The following is a 27,147-nucleotide window of genomic DNA, read 5'->3' on the forward strand; positions in this document are numbered from 1 at the left end:
CCTGTGTGAGCATGTGACCTGTGTGAATATGTGACACTAAGGAACATGTGACCTGTGTGAACATGTGACACTAAGGAACATGTGACACTAAGGAACATGTGACCTGTGTAAACATGTGACCTGTGTGAACATGTGACCTGTGTGAACATGTGACACTAAGGAACATGTGACACTAAGGAACATGTGACCAGTGTGAACATGTGACCTGTGTAAACATGTGACCTGTGTGAACATGTGACCTGCGTGAACATGTGACACTAAGGAACATGTGACACTAAGGAACATGTGACACGTTTGAACATTAGACACGTGTGAACATGTGACCTGTGTGAACATGTGACCTGTGTGAACATGTGACCTGTGTGAACATGTGACCTGTGTGAACATGTGACACGTGTGAACATGTGACACTAAGGAACATGTGACCTGTGTGAACATGTGACCTGTGTGAACATGTGACACTAAGGAACATGTGACCTGTGTGAACATGTGACCTGTGTGAACAGGTGACCTGTGTGAACATGTGACACGTGTGAACATGTGACACGTGTGAACATGTGACACTAAGGAAAATGTGACCTGTGTGAACATGTGAAACGTGTAAACATGGGACACATGTAAACATGTGACCTGTGTGAGCATGTGACCTGTGTGAACATGTGACACGTTTGAACATTAGACACCTGTGAACATGTGACCTGTGTGAACATGTGACCTTTGTGAACATGTGACACGTGTGAACATGTGACACCAAGGAACATGTGACCTGTGTGAACATGTGACCTGTGTGAATATGTGACACGTGTGAACATGTGACCTGTGTGAACATGTGACCTGTGTGAACATGTGACCTGTGTGAACATGTGACACTAAGGAACATGTGACCTGTGTGAACATGTGACCCGTGTGAAAATGTGACCTGTGTAAACATGTGAAAAGTGTGAACATGTGACACGTGTGAACATGTGAAACATGTAAATGTGACATGTGTAAACATGTGACACATGTGAACACGTGAACTGTGTAAACATGTGACACGTGTAAACATGTGACCTGTGTGAACATGTGACACGTGTGAACATGTGACCTGTTTGAACACGTGACCCGTGTGAACATATGACCTGTGTGAACATGTGATACATGTAAGCATGTGACAGGTTTAAACATGTGACACATGTAAACATGTGACCGGTGTGAACATGTGACGCATGTGAACATGTGACGCATGTGAACATGTGAAACATGTAAATGTGACATGTATAAACATGTGACACATGTGAACACGTGACCTGTGTAAACATGTGACACGTGTAAACATGTGACCTGTGTGAACATGTGACACGTGTAAACATGTGAGCTGTGTGAACATGTGACACGTTTGAACATTAGACACGTGTGGACATGTGACCAGCTACGCTGTTTCTACCTTAATTACCTCATGGAAGAACAATTGTTCTGTGATTGGTCCCGTACCGTTTTCCTCCCACACTTACCCGTTGCTATAGCAACAGATGAGGCACAGATAGGGTAGTTTGTGTCTTCTGTGTTTGGAAGATCTTGACTTCAGAGAAACTCTTTTAGAAAACCCGTTGAGTGATTGAGCACACATGAATGGGGCTCAGGTCTGCAGCTGCCCCCCCTGCATGATGATAAGCAGAAGACAGGCGGTTTGTTGGATGAAGATCTCCTGCTCACCTCGCCTTCATGTTCAAACAGTCCAAACTTTGGACCCTTACATGTAGGGAGGGGGCAAAAGGTCAGATGCCAGGTCATCACTGTAAATGAGAATTTGTCCTAAACTGCCCCCCCCCCCCAGGTAAAATAAAGGTTAGATTAAAAAAGAATATAATAAACAGATGTTGGTGCGATGGATTTTATAGATGCATACACGTTCTTCATCGTGCTGCTCAAGGATCTGTTCAGAAACATTGAGGGGGGTCATTCCTGCATTTCCTGTGCAGGAATGACTTTGGCGGGACCTCAGCGTTTCTTCCTCCCAAAGAGGAGGAGTGGCCCGGGTCCCTCCTGCAGCTTCAGCGCTAGCGGGTTATGATGAAGACGATATGACTCGTCAGAGTCTTCCTCACTGCTGCTCCCAACATCTGTTCAGGAAAAGAGCAGCATTTCTATCTGGTCCAACATGAAGCTGATACTAAATAACTTTTACCAACAGGGTTCTCCTGGAGAAAGAGGACCAGCGGGTCCTGGAGGTCCCATTGGTCAGACGGGTCGAAACGGTCCACAGGGACCACCCGGTCCTGCAGGGGAAAAGGGTGGCCCCGTGAGTGTTACATGTTGTCTCCGGTTGAGGATCAACTCTCCTGGTTTCTGAGGTGCATGTCTGTGATGATGATATGATGATCCACAGGGAGAGAAAGGCGACTTGGGTCCGGCTGGCCGTGATGGGATTCAAGGGCCTGTAGGTCTTCCTGGACCAGCTGGTCCTCAGGGTCCACCTGGAGAAGATGGTGACAAGGTAAAGGATCTGGTACTCGCTGTTCCCCCTTCAGCGATGTTCTTCACAATATTTCACGCCGAAGATTTGGTTAGATTTGTTTTTAAAGACAATTCATCTACACATAAGAAGAAATTGTGTCTGTGTGTGGGTGCGTGTGTGCGTGTGTGCATGTGTACGTCTGTGTGCGTTTGTGTGCATGTGTGCGTGTATGTGCATGTGTGCGTCTGTGTGCGTGTGTGCATGCGTGCGTATGTGTGCATTTGTGCGTCTGTGTGCGTGTGTGCATGCGTGCGTATGCGTGCGTATGTGTGCATTTGTGCGTCTGTGTGCGTGTGTGCATGCGTGCGTATGTGTGCATGTGTGCGTCTGTGTGCGTGTGTGCATGCGTGCGTATGTGTGCGTGTGTGTGCATGTGTGCGTCTGTGTGCGTGTGTGCATGTGTGCGTCTGTGTGCATCTGTGTGCATGTGTGCGTCTGTGTGTGTGTGTGCGTCTGTGTGCATGTGTGCGTGCGTGTGCATGTGTGCGTCTGTGTGCATGTGTGCGTCTGTGTGCGTGTGTGCATGTGTGCGTCTGTGTGCATGTGTGCGTGTGTATGCATGTGTGCGTGTGTGTGCGTGTGTGCATGAATGCGTCTGTGTGCATGTGTGCGTCTGTGTGCGTGTGTGTGCATGTGTGTGTGTGTTCCACAGGGGGAGGTTGGAGGACCTGGACAGAAGGGAGGCAAAGGAGACAAAGGCGAGCGTGTGAGTCCTCCTCCTCCACCACCCACTTCATGTTCATGTCAAAGTGATGGACAGCCGACTGCAAAGAGCTCAGAATACAAAGTAGAACAAAAACATGTAGAAGTTTTTATTCACAGAAATGAAAAGTAATTCTAGTTTCTAGTTTTACTTCCAGGTTTTTGATTTGATTAACTTATGGAATAGATGAAACTTTGAGGTCTTCATGAATAGATCTTCACTATTTTCAAGTGTACTTGCAATATTTTTAATGAAAAATTAACCCCCCCTTGTTTCATTTCCCTCAGGGTCCACCAGGCCCCATGGGTTCCCAGGGCGTGGTTGGGGCTCCCGGTCCGGCAGTGAGTTCCACTTTCTCTGGCTCTGTTGAAGCTGAGCCCACTCCCACAGTGACTCTGTGGAAATCAAGACTTTTGTTCAAACAAATCTTTATTGTGGTTTTCAAAACTTTAATAAGCTCCCTTTAAAACATCATTCCACTCTGTCATACAAACAAAAAGGTAGCTCAGTTAAGTCCATGTCACCAGTTAAATGAACGGATAACTTCTATCTCACTTCAAAGACCAGCTGATCAAATCCATGGACAGAGTGAGGAATTCTGGGAGGTTCAGGCTCAGAAAAGAAGACAAAGGAGGAGAATTTCTGTCCCCAACATGAAGACATTTGTTTTTGTCCTTTCTGGATTCTGATGTGAGGATCATCATGTAGTTTATGGCTCCTAATGACAGCGAATGTGTGTTCACAGTCAGTGATCAGGGATCGGCTACCAAACTGACTAAACTCTAGAAAGCCAATGATCCAGACTTTGGGTGGGACTGTCGTCTGTCTTAGTGGGTCTGAGAACAGGATTTTAGAGCTTGGGTTCATAAAGTTCTGATGATGAGATGTTCCACCCGTTCCTCTTGCAGGGGAGCGACGGTGAGCCCGGGCCCAGGGGGCAGCAGGGCATGTTCGGCCAGAAAGGAGACGAAGGACCTCGAGGGTTTCCAGGTCTCCCGGGACCCGTTGGATTGCAGGCAAGTTATCTTTAAAACGAGGATGTTGAAGCGCTCAGATGGATTCGATAACATCAGCAGGTCACCTCCAGAGCCTCAGACCAGCACACGTCCTTCCTTGCAGACCCGCCTCCTTGACACAGCTGCAGGAGAAAAAACGCCGTCTGCTTGTCTGGTCAGATTCAGAGACAGACTTTATCACTGTGATATTATTCCATTTCCACGCATAAATCAATGTTTTAAACTCAGGAATAAATGTGATGCTCATTATTTCTGGTTTAGAAAAATCCAAACCTGTTTGTCGTGGAGGACAGAAATATGAGGAGCTTTCATCAGAAGCTGTTCACGCTCTGACCTCCGTGTCTGATTTTCATGGCAGTCATTGATTTGAAGACGCTTTTCCAGAAATGACCTTCCTGCTGGAGCTGCAGGATGACCTGTTCCTCACATTTCAGAAGGAGCTTCATTTCTTTGGAGGCTTTTCTCTCCACTTTTATGGAAAATCTTCTAAACTGCTGCTTTGCTTTGAATCTCTTCTGGGAAATGAGAGCAGATACTAGAGTGGGTTCATGCTGCTCAGATGAGAGGACTAGAATGTTTTTTCCTTCACACGGACACGTGACATACGGTGTGCACGCTAGACTGTCGCCACCCGCCTACAGCTGGAAGGGTGTGAAATGTGGCAGCGGTGTCAGTCTGCTGAATCCAGACGTTTTCTCTCTCAGCTCGATTCTGATGCACGAAAGACGCGTCATAGAATTCCAGCCGGACACGAACCACAATCAAGACTTTCTCCTTCATTTCTTTTAAATGGTTGGTGCTTCCTAAACTAAACGGGACGCCATCCATGCGCGCGTTTACATGGACTTTCACGGGAAGTGGAGGCTTAAGCACGAGTTCCTGGGGGGGGCAGCTTTAGTCTGAAGGCATTTGTCACTGAATGATTTGATATCTTCTGCTCTCACGTCCCAAGTCCTCCCTCACCTGTGATGAATTAGCTGTCTCCATGGAAACAAAGGGGCCGTCAGTCAACAAAATGGCTGAAAGCTGAGATTGATTTCCATGTCAGCTTGTCACAGTAACTTAGTGCCCTTCAAACTACCTCCATACCAACAGAGCCGCCATCATCCACACGGCAAGAAGCAAAGCCAGCAGCTGCTGCAGTTCCTCTACGGACACAAATGTTCCAGGTTTCCATGATGGAACTCCTTCGTAGAACCCCCCATGTCTGCTGTGTGACCCGTGTTTCTCTTCTTCTCAGGGTTTGCCCGGACCTCCTGGTGAGAAGGGGGAGAACGGAGATGTCGGTGCGATGGTGGGTGGCGACCATCAGAGACAGATGTGGAAAGTTCTGAGAGCTTCAGACTCTCTGGAACCTTTCCCATCTTTATCTGAACGTGCAGAAACTCTCTTTGGTCTCTTGAGCCCCCCTGAACCGTTTTTCTGAAACCATGACAGGGTCCCCCTGGTCCTCCTGGTCCCAGAGGTCCTCAGGGTTCCAGCGGAGCAGATGTACGTCAGCATCAGCTTCCCTTCTTCTCTGCTGAACTTCCCTCAGACAGCAGAAGAAATGAACCTGCTTCTGTTTTCCCTGCAGGGTGCACCCGGTCCTCCTGGAGGTGTAGGTTCCATGGGAGCTGTCGGTGAGAAGGTAAGAACCAGAAACGCGCTGAATTTCTCTCATACCACCTTAAAAATGTGGACATCTTCCTGTGGTTAATTGACCCCCCCCCCCCACACACACACACACCTTTATAACGATCTCAGTGAAGTAACGCTTTAATGTGACTTTACAGGGAGAAACTGGTGAGGCTGGAAACCCAGGACCACCCGGAGAGCCTGGCATTGGCGTAAGTGTAACTGTTGATGAACTGCTGTTTGTTTAGGCCTGGGGGGTGGGAGTGGGGGTGGATCCCCTCATTTCCGACCGTCTGACTGGTTTAAAAACAGGGATCTGTTGCCAAGGTAACAGCACTGTCATGCATGTGACGCAGGGACTTCGAGGAGAGATCGGTGAGAAGGGAGAAACTGGCCCCCCGGGAGCAGCTGGACCCCCCGGTGGTCGAGGACCCCCTGGAGATGATGGTCCTAAGGGTAACCCTGTATGTGGACTGAGAGGAAGCAGTGACTGATGGGTGTCATACTGCTGTGCAGCCCCCCTTTGAGGCTCAAAGCTGTGAGTCAAGCTCCGCCCTCTCCTTTGTGTCTACAGGGTCCTGTTGGCTTCCCAGGAGACCCTGGTCCCCCTGGTGAGCCAGGTGTTGCTGTAAGTTCTGCATGATCTTCCAGTTAATGGATGCTTGTTTCACTGATGCGGGTTTGTGTCACAAAAACTACAGAAGAACCTCAAAACTATCAAATGTTTGTTACTTTTGGAAAGGTTTGTGCCTGGTTCTTATTAAAATAGAATCAATAATTCTGTTTACCTGTTTCCAGGGTCTGGACGGTTTACCTGGAGACAAAGGAGACGATGGAGAGGCAGGACAACCGGTGAGTGCGATGGAACCCAAAAACTAAAGTGATTAAAGAGATTTACGACCATCTTGTCCTCCCCATCCTTTTCTTAGCACCTCCTGAAAAAATCCCAAGTGAGAATTTGGAAACTGCATCTGAGATCTGAGAAATAAGAATCTGAAAGTCGTCCATATGTCATATTTTCATGGATCATTAGAAGAAGTCCTTTTCTTGTTTCTAGCAGGGAATTTCGCTGTGAACTCCACCTCAGTTTATGAGGAGTTTTTTTATCTGCTGTCATTTAGGGCCCTCCAGGTCCATCTGGGGAAGCTGGAGTACCAGGACCTCCTGGCAAAAGGGTAAGTGCTTGTTGAAACTCAGTAGAGATGATCCTTCTGCCTTTATTGGATTCTGAGGATCTGAACTCCACATGTTTTATTTATGAAAAAGTATAGAATCATGTATTTATGGCACACACACACAAATGTATATAAATAATGCTAAAAATCTGCTTTTGTTGAAAGTTTTGCTGTATTCTTCTTTGTAGCATCTTTCATTTCCAATAATAAAGCAACTACTGTTTATGGGAAGAATGTTTATTTATGATGCATTACTTTGTTACAACTTTTGTTTAAAACCTGAACTATAACATGACTAAACCGTCTCTCATACAAAGTCAAATGTCATCTTTGTGGGTTTGGGTTCTCCTACTATAAACAGGAAGAGCAGCCAGAACTTTTCAAAAGAGAAGCAATACTTTCAAATAAAGTTACTTTAGTACAAGTAAAAATGAGTCATGAAATACTTCCCTTAGTTAAAGTCCAAATGAAACATTTGAATGCTTGGAACCAGAAAGAGACACAGATCCTAACGGACACACAGAAAAACACACACATCTTGTAGAAGTGTCTGTTTTTTCATTTCCTAAAACTGCTTTTTTGTGTCGGTTGCTGGTTTGTGCGTCTCATAGGGTCCCGTAGGAAGAGCTGGTGCTGACGGCAAACAGGGAGAAAAAGGATCCAAGGTACGTTCCTGGAGAGCAAACACAATCATTTCCTTAGGATAATGTGGGTCATTTACGGTCGATCAAATGACCAGCAGACATGCTGCGACCAGAAGATCAGTTAGAAACCCTCTGTTAGCCGCTCTCCAGTCCTCTGACTCTGAATGGGAAGGAAGATACAAACCCGTCCGTCCGTCCGTCCGTCCCGCTCTGCTTCTTCTCCACTTGTTTTCATCCCTAAATTTAGTAGAATTGAATTTCTCTATCAGCTGTCAGGAGCATCTCGCCATGTTCTACCTTTGGTTTGTAGGGAGATCCCGGAGCAGAAGGACCTGCTGGAAAAACTGGGCCTGTGGGACCTCAAGGCCCCCCTGGAAAGCCTGGTGCTGAGGGTTTGCGTGGGATCCCTGGCCCTGTTGTGAGTTTTTTAGTGGCGTGTATTTCAGAGACCGTCTGCATTGGCTTGTTGGTTGGAGTGTAAATAATGGCTGGGACACATTTGACCCGCCTGCAGGATTTATGGCAGGTTATAGAGAGGATGCAAACCTCAGTCAAGCTCCTCAGTCCAGTTTAGACTCAGACCAAGTCATCGTCCATCATGGTCCTCGGATTAACGAAGAAGCTGTTGATTCCATTTTCCCCCAGGGTGAACAAGGACTCCCTGGTGCTTCTGGTCAAGATGGCCCCCCTGGACCAATTGTGAGACATACTTTTGTTCATTCCTGGTCTGGGAGTATGGTTTGATTCCTGTTTGAAAGCTGTTCAGGAAAAAGAATGAAAACCTTCCCTCTCTGCTAGAGTTAAGTTCCTTCAAAAACAGAGTTTTCTTTCCCAGGGACCCCCGGGACTTCCTGGAATGAAAGGTGACTCGGGATCAAAAGGAGAAAAGGCAAGACATCATTTTCATCTGCTCCTCATTGCTCCTGTTTATTGAACTGGACCTTCTGCAGACTTACCTCATGAGGAAACCCGGTTGACCATGAGGACTGTGTGGATGTTTTTGGCTCGACTGAGCAGACATCGGTCCAAAAGCATCGTCTTTCTGACAGCTCATGAAACTGCTGAGAATGGGCTCCTCTGCTGAATGGACGGTTTGGTTGTCTGTTGCTGCAGGGACATCCTGGACTGATTGGTCTGATTGGACCTCCTGGTGAACCTGGGGAGAAAGGAGACAGAGGTCTGCCAGGACCCGCGGGAGCTGCTGGTGGTAAGGGAGAGGCTGTAAGTACTCCAAATAAAAAAGATGGAGAAACTTTTTTTTCTAAGTTTGTTGCACCCCGAATGTTCCACAGATGTTCCTGTGGTTCTCCGTCGTCTTTTTGTTCCTGTGGTTCTGCATCATCTTTTTGCTCCCGTGGTTCTGTATCGTCTTGTGTTCCTGTAGTTCTCTGTCGTTTTGTGTTCCTGTGGTTCTGCATCGTCTTTTTGCTGCCATGGTTCTCCGTCGTCTTTTTGTTCCCGTGGTTCTCCGTCGTCTTTTTGTTCCTGTGGTTCTTTGTCGTCTTGTGTTCCTGTGGTTCTGCGTCGTCTTTTTGCTGCCGTGGTTCTGCATCGTCTTTTTGATGCCGTGGTTCTGCGTCGTCTGTTTGTTCCCGTGGTTCTCCGTCGTCTTTTTGTTCCCGTGGTTCTCCGTCGTCTTTTTGTTCCTGTGGTTCTGCGTCGTCTTGTGTTCCTGTTGTTCTGCGTCGTCTTTTTGTTCCCGTGGTTCTGCGTCGTCTTGTGTTCCCGTGGTTCTCTGTCGTCTTGTGTTCCTGTGGTTCTGCATTGTCTTGTGTTCCTGTGGTTCTCTGTCGTCTTGTGTTCCTGTGGTTCTGCGTCGTCTTGTGTTCCTGTGGTTCTGCATTGTCTTGTGTTCCTGTGGTTCTCCGTCGTCTTTTTGTTCCTGTGGTTCTGCATCATCTTTTTGCTCCCGTGGTTCTGCATCGTCTTGTGTTCCTGTAGTTCTCTGTCGTTTTGTGTTCCTGTGGTTCTGCATCGTCTTTTTGCTGCCATGGTTCTCCGTCGTCTTGTGTTCCCGTGGTTCTCCGTCGTCTTTTTGTTCCTGTGGTTCTTTGTCGTCTTGTGTTCCTGTGGTTCTGCGTCGTCTTTTTGCTGCCGTGGTTCTGCATCGTCTTTTTGATGCCGTGGTTCTGCGTCGTTTGTTTGTTCCCGTGGTTCTCCGTCGTCTTTTTGTTCCCGTGGTTCTCCGTCGTCTTTTTGTTCCTGTGGTTCTGCGTCGTCTTGTGTTCCTGTTGTTCTGCGTCGTCTTTTTGTTCCCGTGGTTCTGCGTTGTCTTGTGTTCCCGTGGTTCTCTGTCGTCTTGTGTTCCTGTGGTTCTGCATTGTCTTGTGTTCCTGTGGTTCTGCATCGTCTTGTGTTCCTGTGGTTCTCTGTCGTCTTGTGTTCCTGTGGTTCTGCGTCGTCTTGTGTTCCTGTGGTTCTGCATCGTCTTGTGTTCCTGTGGTTCTGCATCGTCTTGTGTTCCTGTGGTTCTGCGTCGTCTTGTGTTCCTGTGGTTCTCTGTCGTCTTGTGTTCCTGTGGTTCTGCGTCGTCTTGTGTTCCTGTGGTTCTGCGTTGTCTTGTGTTCCCGTGGTTCTCTGTCGTCTTGTGTTCCTGTGGTTCTGCATTGTCTTGTGTTCCTGTGGTTCTGCATCGTCTTGTGTTCCTGTGGTTCTCTGTCGTCTTGTGTTCCTGTGGTTCTGCGTCGTCTTGTGTTCCTGTGGTTCTGCATCGTCTTGTGTTCCTGTGGTTCTGCATCGTCTTGTGTTCCTGTGGTTCTGCGTCGTCTTGTGTTCCTGTGGTTCTGAGTCGTCTTGTGTTCCTGTGGTTCTGCGTCGTCTTGTGTTCCTGTGGTTCTGCGTCGTCTTGTGTTCCTGTGGTTCTGCGTCGTCTTGTGTTCCTGTGGTTCTGAGTCGTCTTGTGTTCCTGTGGTTCTGCATCGTCTTGTGTTCCTGTGGTTCTGCGTCGTCTTGTGTTCCTGTGGTTCTGAGTCGTCTTGTGTTCCTGTGGTTCTCTGTCGTCTTGTGTTCCTGTGGTTCTGCATTGTCTTGTGTTCCTGTGGTTCTGCATCGTCTTGTGTTCCTGTGGTTCTGCGTCGTCTTGTGTTCCTGTGGTTCTGAGTCGTCTTGTGTTCCTGTGGTTCTCCGTCGTCTTTTTGTTCCTGTGGTTCTTTGTCGTCTTGTGTTCCTGTGGTTCTGCGTCGTCTGTTTGTTCCCGTGTTTCTCCGTCGTCTTTTTGTTCCCGTGTTTCTCCGTCGTCTTTTTGTTCCTGTGGTTCTGCGTCGTCTTTTTGTTCCCGTGGTTCTGCGTCGTCTTGTGTTCCCGTGGTTCTCTGTCGTCTTGTGTTCCTGTGGTTCTGCATTGTCTTGTGTTCCTGTGGTTCTGCATCGTCTTGTGTTCCTGTGGTTCTCTGTCGTCTTGTGTTCCTGTGGTTCTGCGTCGTCTTGTGTTCCTGTGGTTCTGCATCGTCTTGTGTTCCTGTGGTTCTGCATCGTCTTGTGTTCCTGTGGTTCTGCGTCGTCTTGTGTTCCTGTGGTTCTGAGTCGTCTTGTGTTCCTGTGGTTCTGCGACGTCTTGTGTTCCTGTGGTTCTGCATTGTCTTGTGTTCCTGTGGTTCTGCGTCGTCTTGTGTTCCTGTGGTTCTGCGTCGTCATGTGTTCCTGTGGTTCTCTGTCGTCTTGTGTTCCTGTGGTTCTGCGTCGTCTTGTGTTCCTGTGGTTCTGCATCGTCTTGTGTTCCTGTGGTTCTGCATCGTCTTGTGTTCCTGTGGTTCTGCGTCGTCTTGTGTTCCTGTGGTTCTCTGTCGTCTTGTGTTCCTGTGGTTCTGCGTCGTCTTGTGTTCCTGTGGTTCTGCGTTGTCTTGTGTTCCCGTGGTTCTCTGTCGTCTTGTGTTCCTGTGGTTCTGCATTGTCTTGTGTTCCTGTGGTTCTGCATCGTCTTGTGTTCCTGTGGTTCTCTGTCGTCTTGTGTTCCTGTGGTTCTGCGTCGTCTTGTGTTCCTGTGGTTCTGCATCGTCTTGTGTTCCTGTGGTTCTGCATCGTCTTGTGTTCCTGTGGTTCTGCGTCGTCTTGTGTTCCTGTGGTTCTGAGTCGTCTTGTGTTCCTGTGGTTCTGCGTCGTCTTGTGTTCCTGTGGTTCTGCGTCGTCTTGTGTTCCTGTGGTTCTGCGTCGTCTTGTGTTCCTGTGGTTCTGAGTCGTCTTGTGTTCCTGTGGTTCTGCATCGTCTTGTGTTCCTGTGGTTCTGCGTCGTCTTGTGTTCCTGTGGTTCTGAGTCGTCTTGTGTTCCTGTGGTTCTCTGTCGTCTTGTGTTCCTGTGGTTCTGCATTGTCTTGTGTTCCTGTGGTTCTGCATCGTCTTGTGTTCCTGTGGTTCTGCGTCGTCTTGTGTTCCTGTGGTTCTGAGTCGTCTTGTGTTCCTGTGGTTCTCCGTCGTCTTTTTGTTCCTGTGGTTCTTTGTCGTCTTGTGTTCCTGTGGTTCTGCGTCGTCTGTTTGTTCCCGTGTTTCTCCGTCGTCTTTTTGTTCCCGTGTTTCTCCGTCGTCTTTTTGTTCCTGTGGTTCTGCGTCGTCTTTTTGTTCCCGTGGTTCTGCGTCGTCTTGTGTTCCCGTGGTTCTCTGTCGTCTTGTGTTCCTGTGGTTCTGCATTGTCTTGTGTTCCTGTGGTTCTGCATCGTCTTGTGTTCCTGTGGTTCTCTGTCGTCTTGTGTTCCTGTGGTTCTGCGTCGTCTTGTGTTCCTGTGGTTCTGCATCGTCTTGTGTTCCTGTGGTTCTGCATCGTCTTGTGTTCCTGTGGTTCTGCGTCGTCTTGTGTTCCTGTGGTTCTGAGTCGTCTTGTGTTCCTGTGGTTCTGCGACGTCTTGTGTTCCTGTGGTTCTGCATTGTCTTGTGTTCCTGTGGTTCTGCATCGTCTTGTGTTCCTGTGGTTCTGCGTCGTCTTGTGTTCCTGTGGTTCTGAGTCGTCTTGTGTTCCTGTGGTTCTGCGTCGTCTTGTGTTCCTGTGGTTCTGCATCGTCTTGTGTTCCTGTGGTTCTCTGTCGTCTTGTGTTCCTGTGGTTCTGCATTGTCTTGTGTTCCTGTGGTTCTGCATCGTCTTGTGTTCCTGTGGTTCTGCGTCGTCTTGTGTTCCTGTGGTTCTCTGTCGTCTTGTGTTCCTGTGGTTCTGAGTCGTCTTGTGTTCCTGTGGTTCTGAGTCGTCTTGTGTTCCTGTGGTTCTGCGTCGTCTTGTGCTCCTGTAGTTCTCTGTCGTTTTGTGTTCCTGTGGTTCTGCATGGTCTTTTTGCTGCCGTGGTTCTCCGTCGTCTTTTTGTTCCCGTGTTTCTCCGTCGTCTTTTTGTTCCCGTGTTTCTCCGTCGTCTTTTTGTTCCTGTGGTTCTGCGTCGTCTTTTTGTTCCCGTGGTTCTGCGTCGTCTTGTGTTCCCGTGGTTCTCTGTCGTCTTGTGTTCCTGTGGTTCTGCATTGTCTTGTGTTCCTGTGGTTCTGCATCGTCTTGTGTTCCTGTGGTTCTCTGTCGTCTTGTGTTCCTGTGGTTCTGCGTCGTCTTGTGTTCCTGTGGTTCTGCATCGTCTTGTGTTCCTGTGGTTCTGCATCGTCTTGTGTTCCTGTGGTTCTGCGTCGTCTTGTGTTCCTGTGGTTCTGAGTCGTCTTGTGTTCCTGTGGTTCTGCGACGTCTTGTGTTCCTGTGGTTCTGCATTGTCTTGTGTTCCTGTGGTTCTGCATCGTCTTGTGTTCCTGTGGTTCTGCGTCGTCTTGTGTTCCTGTGGTTCTGAGTCGTCTTGTGTTCCTGTGGTTCTGCGTCGTCTTGTGTTCCTGTGGTTCTGCATCGTCTTGTGTTCCTGTGGTTCTCTGTCGTCTTGTGTTCCTGTGGTTCTGCATTGTCTTGTGTTCCTGTGGTTCTGCATCGTCTTGTGTTCCTGTGGTTCTGCGTCGTCTTGTGTTCCTGTGGTTCTCTGTCGTCTTGTGTTCCTGTGGTTCTGAGTCGTCTTGTGTTCCTGTGGTTCTGAGTCGTCTTGTGTTCCTGTGGTTCTGCGTCGTCTTGTGCTCCTGTAGTTCTCTGTCGTTTTGTGTTCCTGTGGTTCTGCATGGTCTTTTTGCTGCCGTGGTTCTCCGTCGTCTTGTGTTCCTGTGGTTCTCTGTCGTCTTGTGTTCCTGTGGTTCTGCATTGTCTTGTGTTCCTGTGGTTCTGCATCGTCTTGTGTTCCTGTGGTTCTGCGTCGTCTTGTGTTCCTGTGGTTCTGAGTCGTCTTGTGTTCCTGTGGTTCTGCGTCGTCTTGTGTTCCTGTGGTTCTGCATCGTCTTGTGTTCCTGTGGTTCTCTGTCGTCTTGTGTTCCTGTGGTTCTGCATTGTCTTGTGTTCCTGTGGTTCTGCATCGTCTTGTGTTCCTGTGGTTCTGCGTCGTCTTGTGTTCCTGTGGTTCTCTGTCGTCTTGTGTTCCTGTGGTTCTGAGTCGTCTTGTGTTCCTGTGGTTCTGAGTCGTCTTGTGTTCCTGTGGTTCTGCGTCGTCTTGTGCTCCTGTAGTTCTCTGTCGTTTTGTGTTCCTGTGGTTCTGCATGGTCTTTTTGCTGCCGTGGTTCTCCGTCGTCTTTTTGTTCCCGTGGTTCTCCGTCGTCTTTTTGTTCCTGTGGTTCTGCGTCGTCTTGTGTTCCCGTGGTTCTCTGTCGTCTTGTGTTCCTGTGGTTCTGCATTGTCTTGTGTTCCTGTGGTTCTGCGTCGTCTTGTGTTCCTGTGGTTCTCTGTCGTCTTGTGTTCCTGTGGTTCTGCGTCGTCTTGTGTTCCTGTGGTTCTGCGTCGTCTTGTGTTCCTGTGGTTCTGCGTCGTCATGTGTTCCTGTGGTTCTCTGTCGTCTTGTGTTCCTGTGGTTCTGCGTCGTCTTGTGTTCCTGTGGTTCTGCGTCGTCATGTGTTCCTGTGGTTCTCTGTCGTCTTGTGTTCCTGTGGTTCTGCGTCGTCTTGTGTTCCTGTGGTTCTGCGTCGTCATGTGTTCCTGTGGTTCTCTGTCGTCTTGTGTTCCTGTGGTTCTGCATCGTCTTGTGTTCCTGTGGTTCTGCATCGTCTTGTGTTCCTGTGGTTCTGCGTCGTCTTGTCTTCCTGTGGTTCTGCATCGTCTTGTGTTCCTGTGGTTCTGCATCGTCTTGTGTTCCTGTGGTTCTCTGTCGTCTTGTGTTCCTGTGGTTCTGCATCGTCTTGTGTTCCTGTGGTTCTGCGTCGTCTTGTGTTCCTGTGGTTCTGCATCGTCTTGTGTTCCTGTGGTTCTGCATCGTCTTGTGTTCCTTTGGTTCTGCATGTCTTGTGTTCCTGTGGTTCTATGTCGTCTTGTGTTCCTGTGGTTCTGCATCGTCTTGTGTTCCTGTGGTTCTGCGTCGTCTTGTGTTCCTGTGGTTCTGCGTTGTCTTGTGTTCCTGTGGTTCTGCGTCGTCTTGTGTTCCTGTGGTTCTGCGTCGTCTTGTGTTCCTTTGGTTCTGCGTCGTCTTGTGTTCCTGTGGTTCTACGTCTTCTTTTGTTCCTGTGGTTCTCTGTCGTCTTGTGTTCCTGTGGTTCTCTGTCGTCTTGTGTTCCTGTGGTTCTACATCGTCTTGTGTTCCTTTGGTGTTGCGTCGTCTTGTGTTCCTGTGGTTCTGCGTCGTCATGTGTTCCTGTGGTTCTCTGTCGTCTTGTGTTCCTGTGGTTCTGCGTCGTCTTGTGTTCCTGTGGTTCTGCGTCGTCTTGTTTTCCTTTGGTTCTGCGTCGTCATGTGTTCCTGTGGTTCTGCGTCGTCTTGTGTTCCTGTGGTTCTCTGTCGTCTTGTGTTCCTGTGGTTCTGCGTCGTCTTGTGTTCCTGTGGTTCTGCGTCGTCATGTGTTCCTGTGGTTCTCTGTCGTCTTGTGTTCCTGTGGTTCTGCATCGTCTTGTGTTCCTGTGGTTCTGCGTCTTCTTTTGTTCCTGTGGTTCTCTGTCGTCTTGTGTTCCTGTGGTTCTCTGTCGTCTTGTGTTCCTGTGGTTCTACATCGTCTTGTGTTCCTTTGGTTCTGCGTCGTCTTGTGTTCCTGTGGTTCTGCGTCGTCATGTGTTCCTGTGGTTCTCTGTCGTCTTGTGTTCCTGTGGTTCTGCGTCGTCTTGTGTTCCTGTGGTTCTCTGTCGTCTTGTGTTCCTGTGGTTCTGCGTCGTCTTGTGTTCCTGTGGTTCTCTGTCGTTTTGTGTTCCTGTGGTTCTGCGTCGTCTTGTGTTCCTGTGGTTCTGCGTCGTCTTGTGTTCCTGTGGTTCTGCGTCGTCATGTGTTCCTGTGGTTCTATGTCGTCTTGTGTTCCTGTGGTTCTGCGTCGTCTTTTTGTTCCCGTGGTTCTCCGTCGTCTTTTTGTTCCTGTGGTTCTTTGTCGTCTTGTGTTCCTGTGGTTCTGCGTCGTCTTTTTGCTGCCGTGGTTCTGCATCGTCTTTTTGATGCCGTGGTTCTGCGTCGTCTGTTTGTTCCCGTGGTTCTCCGTCGTCTTTTTGTTCCCGTGGTTCTCCGTCGTCTTTTTGTTCCTGTGGTTCTGCGTCGTCTTGTGTTCCTGTTGTTCTGCGTCGTCTTTTTGTTCCCGTGGTTCTGCGTCGTCTTGTGTTCCCGTGGTTCTCTGTCGTCTTGTGTTCCTGTGGTTCTGCATTGTCTTGTGTTCCTGTGGTTCTCTGTCGTCTTGTGTTCCTGTGGTTCTGCGTCGTCTTGTGTTCCTGTGGTTCTGCATCGTCTTGTGTTCCTGTGGTTCTGCATCGTCTTGTGTCCCTGTGGTTCTGCGTCGTCTTGTGTTCCTGTGGTTCTGAGTCGTCTTGTGTTCCTGTGGTTCTGCGTCGTCTTGTGTTCCTGTGGTTCTCTGTCGTCTTGTGTTCCTGTGGTTCTGCATTGTCTTGTGTTCCTGTGGTTCTCCGTCGTCTTTTTGTTCCTGTGGTTCTGCATCATCTTTTTGCTCCCGTGGTTCTGCATCGTCTTGTGTTCCTGTAGTTCTCTGTCGTTTTGTGTTCCTGTGGTTCTGCATCGTCTTGTGTTCCTGTGGTTCTGCATCGTCTTGTGTTCCCGTGGTTCTCCGTCGTCTTTTTGTTCCTGTGGTTCTGCGTCGTCTTGTGTTCCTGTGGTTCTGAGTCGTCTTGTGTTCCTGTGGTTCTGCATCGTCTTGTGTTCCTGTGGTTCTCTGTCGTCTTGTGTTCCTGTGGTTCTGCATTGTCTTGTGTTCCTGTGGTTCTCCGTCGTCTTTTTGTTCCTGTGGTTCTGCATCATCTTTTTGCTCCCGTGGTTCTGCGTCGTCTTGTGTTCCTGTGGTTCTGAGTCGTCTTGTGTTCCTGTGGTTCTGCGTCGTCTTGTGTTCCTGTGGTTCTGCATCGTCTTGTGTTCCCGTGGTTCTCCGTCGTCTTTTTGTTCCTGTGGTTCTGCGTCGTCTTGTGTTCCTGTTGTTCTGCGTCGTCTTTTTGTTCCCGTGGTTCTTCGTTGTCTTGTGTTCCCGTGGTTCTCTGTCGTCTTGTGTTCCTGTGGTTCTGCATTGTCTTGTGTTCCTGTGGTTCTGCATCGTCTTGTGTTCCTGTGGTTCTCTGTCGTCTTGTGTTCCTGTGGTTCTGCGTCGTCTTGTGTTCCTGTGGTTCTGCATCGTCTTGTGTTCCTGTGGTTCTGCATCGTCTTGTGTTCCTGTGGTTCTGCGTCGTCTTGTGTTCCTGTGGTTCTGAGTCGTCTTGTGTTCCTGTGGTTCTGCGTCGTCTTGTGTTCCTGTGGTTCTGCGTCGTCTTGTGTTCCTGTGGTTCTGCGTCGTCTTGTGTTCCTGTGGTTCTGAGTCGTCTTGTGTTCCTGTGGTTCTGCATCGTCTTGTGTTCCTGTGGTTCTGCGTCGTCTTGTGTTCCTGTGGTTCTGCGTTGTCTTGTGTTCCTGTGGTTCTGCGTCGTCTTGTGTTCCTGTGGTTCTGCATTGTCTTGTGTTCCTGTGGTTCTGCATCGTCTTGTGTTCCTGTGGTTCTGCGTCGTCTTGTGTTCCTGTGGTTCTGCGTCGTCTTGTGTTCCTGTGGTTCTGCGTCGTCTTGTGTTCCTGTGGTTTTGCGTCGTCTTGTGTTCCTGTGGTTCTGCGTCGTCTTGTGTTCCTGTGGTTCTGCGTCGTCTTGTGTTCCTGTGGTTCTGCGTCGTCTTGTGTTCCTGTGGTTCTGCGTCGTCTTGTGTTCCTGTGGTTCTGCATCGTCTTGTGTTCCTGTGGTTCTGCGTCGTCTTGTGTTCCTGTGGTTCTGCATCGTCTTGTGTTCCTGTGGTTCTGCGTCGTCTTGTGTTCCTGTGGTTCTGCGTCGTGTTGTGTTCCTGTGGTTCTGCATCGTCTTGTGTTCCTCTGGTTCTGCGTCGTCTTGTGTTCCTGTGGTTCTGCATCGTCTTCTGTTCCTGTGGTTCTGCGTCGTCTTGTGTTCCTGTGGTTCTGCATCGTGTTGTGTTCCTGTGGTTCTGCATCGTGTTGTGTTCCTGTGGTTCTGCATCGTCTTGTGTTCCTGTGGTTCTGCGTCGTCTTGTGTTCCTGTGGTTCTGCGTCGTCTTGTGTTCCTGTGGTTCTGCATCGTCTTGTGTTCCTGTGGTTCTGCGTCGTCTTGTGTTCCTGTGGTTCTGCGTCGTCTTGTGTTCCTGTTGTTCTGCGTCGTCTTGTGTTCCTGTGGTTCTGCGTCGTCTTGTGTTCCTGTGGTTCTGCGTCGTCTTGTGTTCCTGTGGTTCTGCGTCGTCTTGTGTTCCTGTGGTTCTGCGTCGTCTTGTGTTCCTGTGGTTCTGCGTCGTGTTGTGTTCCTGTGGTTCTCTGTCGTCTTGTGTTCCTGTGGTTCTGCGTCGTCTTGTGTTCCTGTGGTTCTGCGTCGTCTTGTGTTCCTGTGGTTCTGCGTCGTCTTGTGTTCCTTTGGTTCTGCGTCGTCATGTGTTCCTGTGGTTCTGCGTCGTCTTGTGTTCCTGTGGTTCTACGTCTTCTTTTGTTCCTGTGGTTCTCTGTCGTCTTGTGTTCCTGTGGTTCTCTGTCGTCTTGTGTTCCTGTGGTTCTACATCGTCTTGTGTTCCTGTGGTTCTGCGTCGTCTTGTGTTCCTGTGGTTCTGCGTCGTCATGTGTTCCTGTGGTTCTCTGTCGTCTTGTGTTCCTGTGGTTCTGCGTCGTCTTGTGTTCCTGTGGTTCTCTGTCGTCTTGTGTTCCTGTGGTTCTGCGTCGTCTTGTGTTCCTGTGGTTCTCTGTCGTCTTGTGTTCCTGTGGTTCTGCGTCGTCTTGTGTTCCTGTGGTTCTGCGTCGTCTTGTGTTCCTGTGGTTCTGCGTCGTCATGTGTTCCTGTGGTTCTATGTCGTCTTGTGTTCCTGTGGTTCTGCGTCGTCTTGTGTTCCTGTGGTTCTGCGTCGTCATGTGTTCCTGTGGTTCTCTGTCGTCTTGTGTTCCTGTGGTTCTGCGTCGTCTTGTGTTCCTGTGGTTCTGCATCGTCTTGTGTTCCTGTGGTTCTGCATCGTCTTGTGTTCCTGTGGTTCTGCGTCGTCTTGTGTTCCTGTGGTTCTGCATCGTCTTGTGTTCCTGTGGTTCTATGTCGTCTTGTGTTCCTGTGGTTCTGCGTCGTCTTGTGTTCCTGTGGTTCTGCGTCGTCATGTGTTCCTGTGGTTCTCTGTCGTCTTGTGTTCCTTTGGTTCTGCGTCGTCTTGTGTTCCTGTGGTTCTGCATCGTTTTGTGTTCCTGTGGTTCTGCATCGTCTTGTGTTCCTGTGGTTCTGCGTCGTCTTGTGTTCCTGTGGTTCTGCATCGTCTTGTGTTCCTGTGGTTCTGCGTCGTCTTGTGTTCCTGTGGTTCTGCATCGTCTTGTGTTCCTGTGGTTCGGCATCGTCTTGTGTTCCTGTGGTTCTGCGTCGTCTTGTGTTCCTGTGGTTCTGTGTTGTCTTGTGTTCCTGTGGTTCTGCGTCGTCTTGTTTTCCTGTGGTTCTGTGTTGTCTTGTGGTCCTGTGGTTCTCTGTCGTCTTGTGTTCCTGTGGTTCTCTGTCGTCTTGTGTTCCTGTGGTTCTCTGTCGTCTTGTGTTCCTGTGGTTCTGCGTCGTCTTGTGTTCCTGTGGTTCTCTGTCGTCTTGTGTTCCTGTGGTTCTGCGTCGTCTTGTGTTCCTGTGGTTCTCTGTCGTCTTGTGTTCCTGTGGTTCTGCGTCGTCTTGTGTTCCTGTGGTTCTGCGTCGTCTTGTGTTCCTGTGGTTCTGCGTCGTCATGTGTTCCTGTGGTTCTATGTCGTCTTGTGTTCCTGTGGTTCTGCGTCGTCTTGTGTTCCTGTGGTTCTGCGTCGTCATGTGTTCCTGTGGTTCTCTGTCGTCTTGTGTTCCTGTGGTTCTGCATCGTCTTGTGTTCCTTTGGTTCTGCGTCGTCTTGTGTTCCTGTGGTTCTGCATCGTCTTGTGTTCCTGTGGTTCTGCATCGTCTTGTGTTCCTGTGGTTCTGCGTCGTCTTGTGTTCCTGTGGTTCTGCATCGTCTTGTGTTCCTGTGGTTCTGCGTCGTCTTGTGTTCCTGTGGTTCTGCATCGTCTTGTGTTCCTGTGGTTCTGCATCGTCTTGTGTTCCTGTGGTTCTGCGTCGTCTTGTGTTCCTGTGGTTCTGTGTTGTCTTGTGTTCCTGTGGTTCTGCGTCGTCTTGTTTTCCTGTGGTTCTGTGTTGTCTTGTGGTCCTGTGGTTCTCTGTGGTCTTGTGTTCCTGTGGTTCTGCGTCGTCTTGTGTTCCTGTGGTTCTGCGTCGTCTTGTGTTCCTGTGGTTCTGCGTCGTCTTGTGTTCCTGTGGTTCTGCGTCGTCTTGTGTTCCTGTGGTTCTGCGTCGTCTTGTGTTCCTGTGGTTCTGCGTCGTCTTGTGTTCCTGTGGTTCTGCGTCGTCTTGTGTTCCTGTGGTTCTGCGTCGTCTTGTGTTCCTGTGGTTCTGCGTCGTCTTGTGTTCCTGTGGTTCTGCGTCGTCTTGTGTTCCTGTGGTTCTGCATCGTCTTGTGTTCCTGTGGTTCTGCGTCGTCTTGTGTTCCTGTGGTTCTGCGTCGTGTTGTGTTCCTGTGGTTCTGCATCGTCTTGTGTTCCTCTGGTTCTGCGTCGTCTTGTGTTCCTGTGGTTCTGCATCGTCTTCTGTTCCTGTGGTTCTGCGTCGTCTTGTGTTCCTGTGGTTCTGCATCGTGTTGTGTTCCTGTGGTTCTGCGTCGTCTTGTGTTCCTGTGGTTCTGCGTCGTCTTGTGTTCCTGTGGTTCTGCGTCGTGTTGTGTTCCTGTGGTTCTGCATCGTCTTGTGTTCCTCTGGTTCTGCGTCGTCTTGTGTTCCTGTGGTTCTGCATCGTCTTCTGTTCCTGTGGTTCTGCGTCGTCTTGTGTTCCTGTGGTTCTGCATCGTGTTGTGTTCCTGTGGTTCTGCGTCGTCTTGTGTTCCTGTGGTTCTGCATCGTCTTGTGTTCCTGTGGTTCTGCATCGTCTTGTGTTCCTGTGGTTCTGCATCGTCTTGTGTTCCTGTGGTTCTGCATCGTGTTGTGTTCCTGTGGTTCTGCATCGTCTTGTGTTCCTGTGGTTCTGCGTCGTCTTGTGTTCCTGTGGTTCTGCGTCGTCTTGTGTTCCTGTGGTTCTGCGTCGTCTTGTGTTCCTGTGGTTCTGCGTCGTCTTGTGTTCCTGTGGTTCTGCGTCGTCTTGTGTTCCTGTGGTTCTGCGTCGTCTTGTGTTCCTGTGGTTCTGCGTCGTCATGTGTTCCTGTGGTTCTATGTCGTCTTGTGTTCCTGTGGTTCTGCGTCGTCTTGTGTTCCTGTGGTTCTGCGTCGTCATGTGTTCCTGTGGTTCTCTGTCGTCTTGTGTTCCTGTGGTTCTGCGTCGTCTTGTGATCCTGTGGTTCTGCATCGTCTTGTGTTCCTGTGGTTCTGCATCGTCTTGTGTTCCTGTGGTTCTGCGTCGTCTTGTGTTCCTGTGGTTCTGCATCGTCTTGTGTTCCTGTGGTTCTATGTCGTCTTGTGTTCCTGTGGTTCTGCGTCGTCTTGTGTTCCTGTGGTTCTGCGTCGTCATGTGTTCCTGTGGTTCTCTGTCGTCTTGTGTTCCTTTGGTTCTGCGTCGTCTTGTGTTCCTGTGGTTCTGCATCGTTTTGTGTTCCTGTGGTTCTGCATCGTCTTGTGTTCCTGTGGTTCTGCGTCGTCTTGTGTTCCTGTGGTTCTGCATCGTCTTGTGTTCCTGTGGTTCTGCGTCGTCTTGTGTTCCTGTGGTTCTGCATCGTCTTGTGTTCCTGTGGTTCTGCATCGTCTTGTGTTCCTGTGGTTCTGCGTCGTCTTGTGTTCCTGTGGTTCTGTGTTGTCTTGTGTTCCTGTGGTTCTGCGTCGTCTTGTTTTCCTGTGGTTCTGTGTTGTCTTGTGGTCCTGTGGTTCTCTGTCGTCTTGTGTTCCTGTGGTTCTCTGTCGTCTTGTGTTCCTGTGGTTCTGCGTCGTCTTGTGTTCCTTTGGTTCTGCGTCGTCTTGTGTTCCTGTGGTTCTGCGTCGTCTTGTGTTCCTGTGGTTCTGCGTCGTCTTGTGTTCCTGTGGTTCTGCATCGTATTGTGTTCCTGTGGTTCTGCGTCGTGTTGTGTTCCTGTGGTTCTCTGTCGTCTTGTGTTCCTGTGGTTCTCTGTCGTCTTGTGTTCCTGTGGTTCTGCATCGTCTTGTGTTCCTGTGGTTCTGCGTCGTGTTGTGTTCCTGTGGTTCTCTGTCGTCTTGTGTTCCTGTGGTTCTCTGTCGTCTTGTGTTCCTGTGGTTCTCTGTCGTCTTGTGTTCCTGTGGTTCTCTGTTGTCTTGTGTTCCTGTGGTTCTGCGTCGTCTTGTGTTCCTGTGGTTCTTTGTCGTCTTGTGCTCCTCTGGTTCTGCGTCGTCTTGTGCTCCTGTGGTTCTCTGTCGTCTTGTGTTCCTGTGGTTCTGCGTCGTGTTGTGTTCCTGTGGTTCTCTGTCGTCTTGTGTTCCTGTGGTTCTCTGTCGTCTTGTGTTCCTGTGGTTCTCTGTCGTCTTGTGTTCCTGTGGTTCTCTGTCGTCTTGTGTTCCTGTGGTTCTCTGTTGTCTTGTGTTCCTGTGGTTCATGCCATGTAATTGACCTTGTTGTGTGTCTCCAGGGCCTTGGGGGTTCCTCCGGTCCTCTCGGCCCCCCTGGTCCTCCTGGGATCCCTGTGAGTTCCAGTTTTTCTGTTCTCGCTTCTCTTTTCTGCCTCACAGAAGCTTCTTATACTGGAAATGTTCTCATTTCTCTCCAGGGAGCTCAAGGACAGAAGGGCAGCAAAGGTTCGACTGTGAGTGTTTGTGTCGGCGGCAGTTTATCCCGAGAATATTAAAAGGCTTGTTTCAGTAACGTCATGCTGGTTTTCAGGGCTCAGCAGGTCAGAAGGGAGACCCCGGAGTGATCGGACCGCCAGGACCACCTGTAAGCTTCAATGTACACTGACTGGATTCTGTGTGTGTTTTCTGTTTGTTGTTGGTTTTGTTAATCCATGTTTGTTTGTTCACTGTCTTCAGTCGTTTCCATGGAGGTGGTTGTTGTTGTGCAGATCAGCCATGACTGGAAGGCTGTAGCAGCTCGTCTCTCCTGCAGCAGCAGCCGCCTGCTGTGGAGTCCGTCTCTCAGAGCCGCTAAATGACCTCCTCTGTGCTGCAGGGTCCTCCTGGAGACATGATCCAGCCTCTGCCCATCCACCAGCCCGGTAAGAAGAACCGGCGGCAGGCTGAGGCGCAGGCGGATGAGGCAATGGCTGACTACGCCGGCATGGAAGGGATGGAGGACGTCTTTGGATCTCTCAACAACCTCAAACAGGACATCGAGCGTATGAAATTCCCCCTGGGCACCCAGGACAACCCAGCCAGGACGTGCAATGACCTGCACCTCAGCCAACCCGACTTCCCTGATGGTAAAACGGCCACAGCATTCCTCAGAACCCAGTGATCCGACACAATACATTAACGGTTGTTTCACCAGTTTCTGAGGGTTTGCTCAGGATGTCAGATTGAAAACTTTTCCAAAGTTGTTGCTTTCTTTCTTTCTTTCTATCTGTCTGTCTGTCTGTCTGTCTGTCTGTCTGTCTGTCTGTCTGTCTGTCTGTCTGTCTGTCTGTCTGTCTGTCTGTCTGTCTGTCTGTCTGTCTGTCTGTCTGTCTGTCTGTCTGTCTGTCTGTCTGTCTGTCTGTCTGTCTGACTGACTGACTGACTGACTGACTGACTGACTGACTGACTGACTGACTGACTGACTAACAGTCAGTCATTTGCTGCCTCAGCAGTGTTTATAGATCACTTTGTCTCTCAGGTGAATACTGGATTGATCCCAACCAGGGCTGCATTGGAGACTCCATCAAAGTCTACTGTAACTTCACAGCAGGAGGAGAAACCTGCATCTACCCAGACAGGAAATCCGCGGGGGTGAGGAACGGCCCCCATGGTCTCTGCAGCCCTCAGTACAGCTTTGGACCTGAAACGTTTCTCTGTCTTTGTTTCAGGTTCGAATATCCAACTGGCCCAAGGAGACACCAGGAGCCTGGTTCAGTGAGTTTAAACGTGGCAAAATAGTAAGTGTGCATGTGTTATGTGGTTCTTCTTTTGCAGAGCTTTGTTTCACAAATACAGTTTTTTCAGTCGCTTTAGTACATCATATAAGCAGTTTCTCACTTCTTTGAACAAGTTGCAATTGCTTTGGTTCATCCATGCAAATGAATATGTACAATTCTCTGCTCTTTGCTACATTATCAATTGTTTATGTCATGTTGATCAAAATGTATTCTAAAGTTCACTGTGCAATAGTCTTCCTCCTCAAAACACCTAGTCATTAGTTCATCGTATAAGTCATTAACTGCAAAATGGTTGACCAAGTTGTCATAATCTGACAAACATATTTCGCTGGATTGCTAGAGAGGATATTCGCTGTGATGTGGATGAGAATTTGTGGCCTAACATACAGGAACGACAAGAGGTGTAGGAAGACCACACCAATTCCTACTGCACTGCCTGGACTGTTGGACAGAATATTGTCCTCTTTTTTTCCCTTTGTGTTACTGTTTGCAGTGGGTTTTTTTCTATGTTGGTATGACATGGTCTGTCAACAAATTACAATATGAACAATAAAAGTGTAAATTGGAATCTTTATCAGTCTCTTGCAATCAAACAAAAAAGGTGTAACTTCCATTTTACAATAATTGTCATCCAAACTTTAGCCATAGTTTCCATCAGAACCTCCCTCTAAAGTACACAGTTATATTGACAACATGACTAAGTCATTTGACTGTCTTGTTCGTAGACAATGACACAAGGACTTGACATTCTGATGGCACTGACATGTTCAATGACATAAAGACTTAGTTTTGAGAGATGAACTAAAGATTTTGAGCAAGTTACAGGCTTTTGCCAGAAATCCATAGTGTTTTGCTGTTTGCAGAAATTGTTTTGAGAAATGCACACACGTATTTGCAAACTTCAATTCTGATCTGAGAATAGTACTAAAGCCACTGAGAAAAACTGTAAGTAAATAAGACATTAAAGGAACCTGCCTAGCATTTTATTTCGCTGTTTTAATTTAAAAAGAAAAAGAAAAGAAAAAAATGAATCCAGCAGGTGTGCATTTGATGTTGCATAATGGGAGCCAGTTTAGTTGTTACCTCCTAAAATTGTTGAAATGGTCAGTCCTCATCTCTGCTCAGCTGGAGATTGGTTGATGACAAACTTAATTTCACATGTTTTGTGTTGGTGTAGCGGTAGGGCGGTCGTCCCATGATTGTAAGGTTGCAGGTTCGATTCCCGCCTTGCACGCCCATTTCTTCATTGTAGGAAGAAAGGCGCTATTTAAGTATACGCCATTTAAATAAGACATTCAGTGTACACAAGATCTTAAGTTAGTAGCAGCAATGCAAAGTCCAGTTTTCACAGTGTGCTCAGATAAGGGGGGGTAGTTGCTGGGAGGGACTGTTCAGCAGCCATACAGCCTGTGGATAAAGGCTGTTGCTCAGTCTGGTTGTTTTGGCCTTTATAGACCTGCACCTCCTTCCTGAGGGCAGCAGATGGAGGAGGTGGTGGGCTGGATGGTGCTGGTCATGCAGGATGTTGTGGACTCTCTTCAGACAGCGGGTGGTGTAGAGGCTGCTCATCTCTGGGAGAGTGGTCCCAATGATTTTCTCAGCTGTTTTTTCCCCACCCGTTGGAATCTCTGATCAGCCTTGGTGCAGCTGTGAAACCACACTAGGAACCCAAATGTCAGAACTCTGCTGATGGCATAGTTTTAGAAGTTCACCATCAGCTGCCTGGAGATTTTTGCCGTCTTTAGTTTCCTCAGGTGTTACGTGCTTTGTTGGGCCTTGCCCACCACTGAGGCCGTGTGTGGACCCCATGATAGGTCCTCCGTCATTGTGACCCCCAGAAATTTAAAACTGGTCACCCTCTCCACCATCTCCTTGCCAATGGAAAGTGGCTGATGGTTCTTACTGCGTCTCCGGAAGTCAGCAATAATTTCCTTGGTCTTTGTGATGTTTAGTATCAGGTTGTTATCGTTGCTCCATGAAGCCAAGTGTTGCACTTCTTTCCTGTTGTCCATTTCATTATTGTTGTTATTTCATCTCCCTTTTTAACCGCTTTCCCCGCCTCCATCTAGCTGAACTATGTGGACGCAGCAGACAACGCCATCGACTTGGTGCAGATGACCTTCCTGAAGCTTCTGAGTTCGTCGGCGCGGCAGAACTTCACCTATATCTGCCATCAGTCTGTGGCTTGGTACAACGCCCTGACTGACAGCTATGACAAGGCTCTGCGCTTCCTGGGCTCCAACGACGAGGAGATGTCTTATGACAATAATCCTTTCATCAAGCCTCTGATGGACGGCTGCTCGGTGGGTACACAGACCAAAACATGCCGCCAATCCTCACGAAAATGCAGATGGGTGGGGGAGCATGTCTGCAGGTGGTGAATTTAAAAAAAAATAGCAGCTGGAGTGAAACCAGAAAACTGTCATCAGTTTAATTTCATCCTTTTAGTTTATTCACAGCCAACAAAATGTTATGTTTTTGACTTTGAACCAAGAAAACAAAAAAGTTTAATGGGAGGTTAGCATTTGGCAAACAAAAACCACCATTAAACTATGAAGAAAAATCCGCACATCTCCCAATACTGGAGAGCTTCTTAGAACCTCAAACACAAACACATGTCCGTGTTTCTCTTTGCACGTCAGTTTAAAGCAAAACAGCAAATCTTGAGGATTTATGAAGTAGTTGTTAGACACAGAATGATCCCACAGAGCTCCCGCTTCCATCTATGAGATGAATCTGCAGGAAAGAACGTTTTCATTTGAATCTGAACCCCAAAACTGAGATGGTTTACATCAAACCATGTTTTTAATATTTTCTTGTGATTCGACATGAGCTGCAATACGATTGATGGTCATATTTACTGCTGGCGATCTTTTTTTCAACCGCAGATTTCCCTGAAGCGTTTTTGGACCGACTCTTGTCAGAAGCTAATGAAACCTTTCTGCCTGAAGTCAGATTTTTCTCATGGATTTCAGTGATGGACACATGTTCCCCCCTCCCTGTGTGACCATCACGTTAGCATCTTCAGCTGATGAGGCGTAAAGCAGCATCAGGACCAGGGAGGA

The 27,147-nt window shown here is 48.7% G+C and overlaps 1 protein-coding gene across 1 annotated transcript in view; it reads left to right on the forward strand.

Moving 5' to 3' along the window:
• Positions 1-27,147, forward strand: part of LOC101171898 (collagen alpha-1(XI) chain) — a 75,949-nt gene that overhangs the window by 47,517 nt on the left and 1,285 nt on the right. The window contains exons 42-66 of the mRNA XM_023965025.2: positions 2,174-2,281; positions 2,369-2,476; positions 3,150-3,203; positions 3,488-3,541; positions 4,109-4,216; positions 5,457-5,510; positions 5,654-5,707; positions 5,793-5,846; positions 5,992-6,045; positions 6,190-6,297; positions 6,408-6,461; positions 6,632-6,685; positions 6,955-7,008; positions 7,620-7,673; positions 7,963-8,070; positions 8,298-8,351; positions 8,488-8,541; positions 8,766-8,873; positions 22,646-22,699; positions 22,784-22,819; positions 22,897-22,950; positions 23,182-23,431; positions 23,824-23,936; positions 24,014-24,082; positions 26,152-26,385. Of these exons, the coding sequence (XP_023820793.1) occupies positions 2,174-2,281; positions 2,369-2,476; positions 3,150-3,203; positions 3,488-3,541; positions 4,109-4,216; positions 5,457-5,510; positions 5,654-5,707; positions 5,793-5,846; positions 5,992-6,045; positions 6,190-6,297; positions 6,408-6,461; positions 6,632-6,685; positions 6,955-7,008; positions 7,620-7,673; positions 7,963-8,070; positions 8,298-8,351; positions 8,488-8,541; positions 8,766-8,873; positions 22,646-22,699; positions 22,784-22,819; positions 22,897-22,950; positions 23,182-23,431; positions 23,824-23,936; positions 24,014-24,082; positions 26,152-26,385 (2,106 nt within the window). The remainder of the gene's footprint in view (positions 1-2,173; positions 2,282-2,368; positions 2,477-3,149; positions 3,204-3,487; positions 3,542-4,108; positions 4,217-5,456; positions 5,511-5,653; positions 5,708-5,792; positions 5,847-5,991; positions 6,046-6,189; positions 6,298-6,407; positions 6,462-6,631; positions 6,686-6,954; positions 7,009-7,619; positions 7,674-7,962; positions 8,071-8,297; positions 8,352-8,487; positions 8,542-8,765; positions 8,874-22,645; positions 22,700-22,783; positions 22,820-22,896; positions 22,951-23,181; positions 23,432-23,823; positions 23,937-24,013; positions 24,083-26,151; positions 26,386-27,147) is intronic.

Source organism: Oryzias latipes, chromosome 17, assembly GCF_053564925.1.
Source record: "Oryzias latipes strain Hd-rR chromosome 17, Olatipes_Hd-rR_3.1".
Taxonomy (NCBI): Eukaryota; Metazoa; Chordata; class Actinopteri; order Beloniformes; family Adrianichthyidae; genus Oryzias; species Oryzias latipes.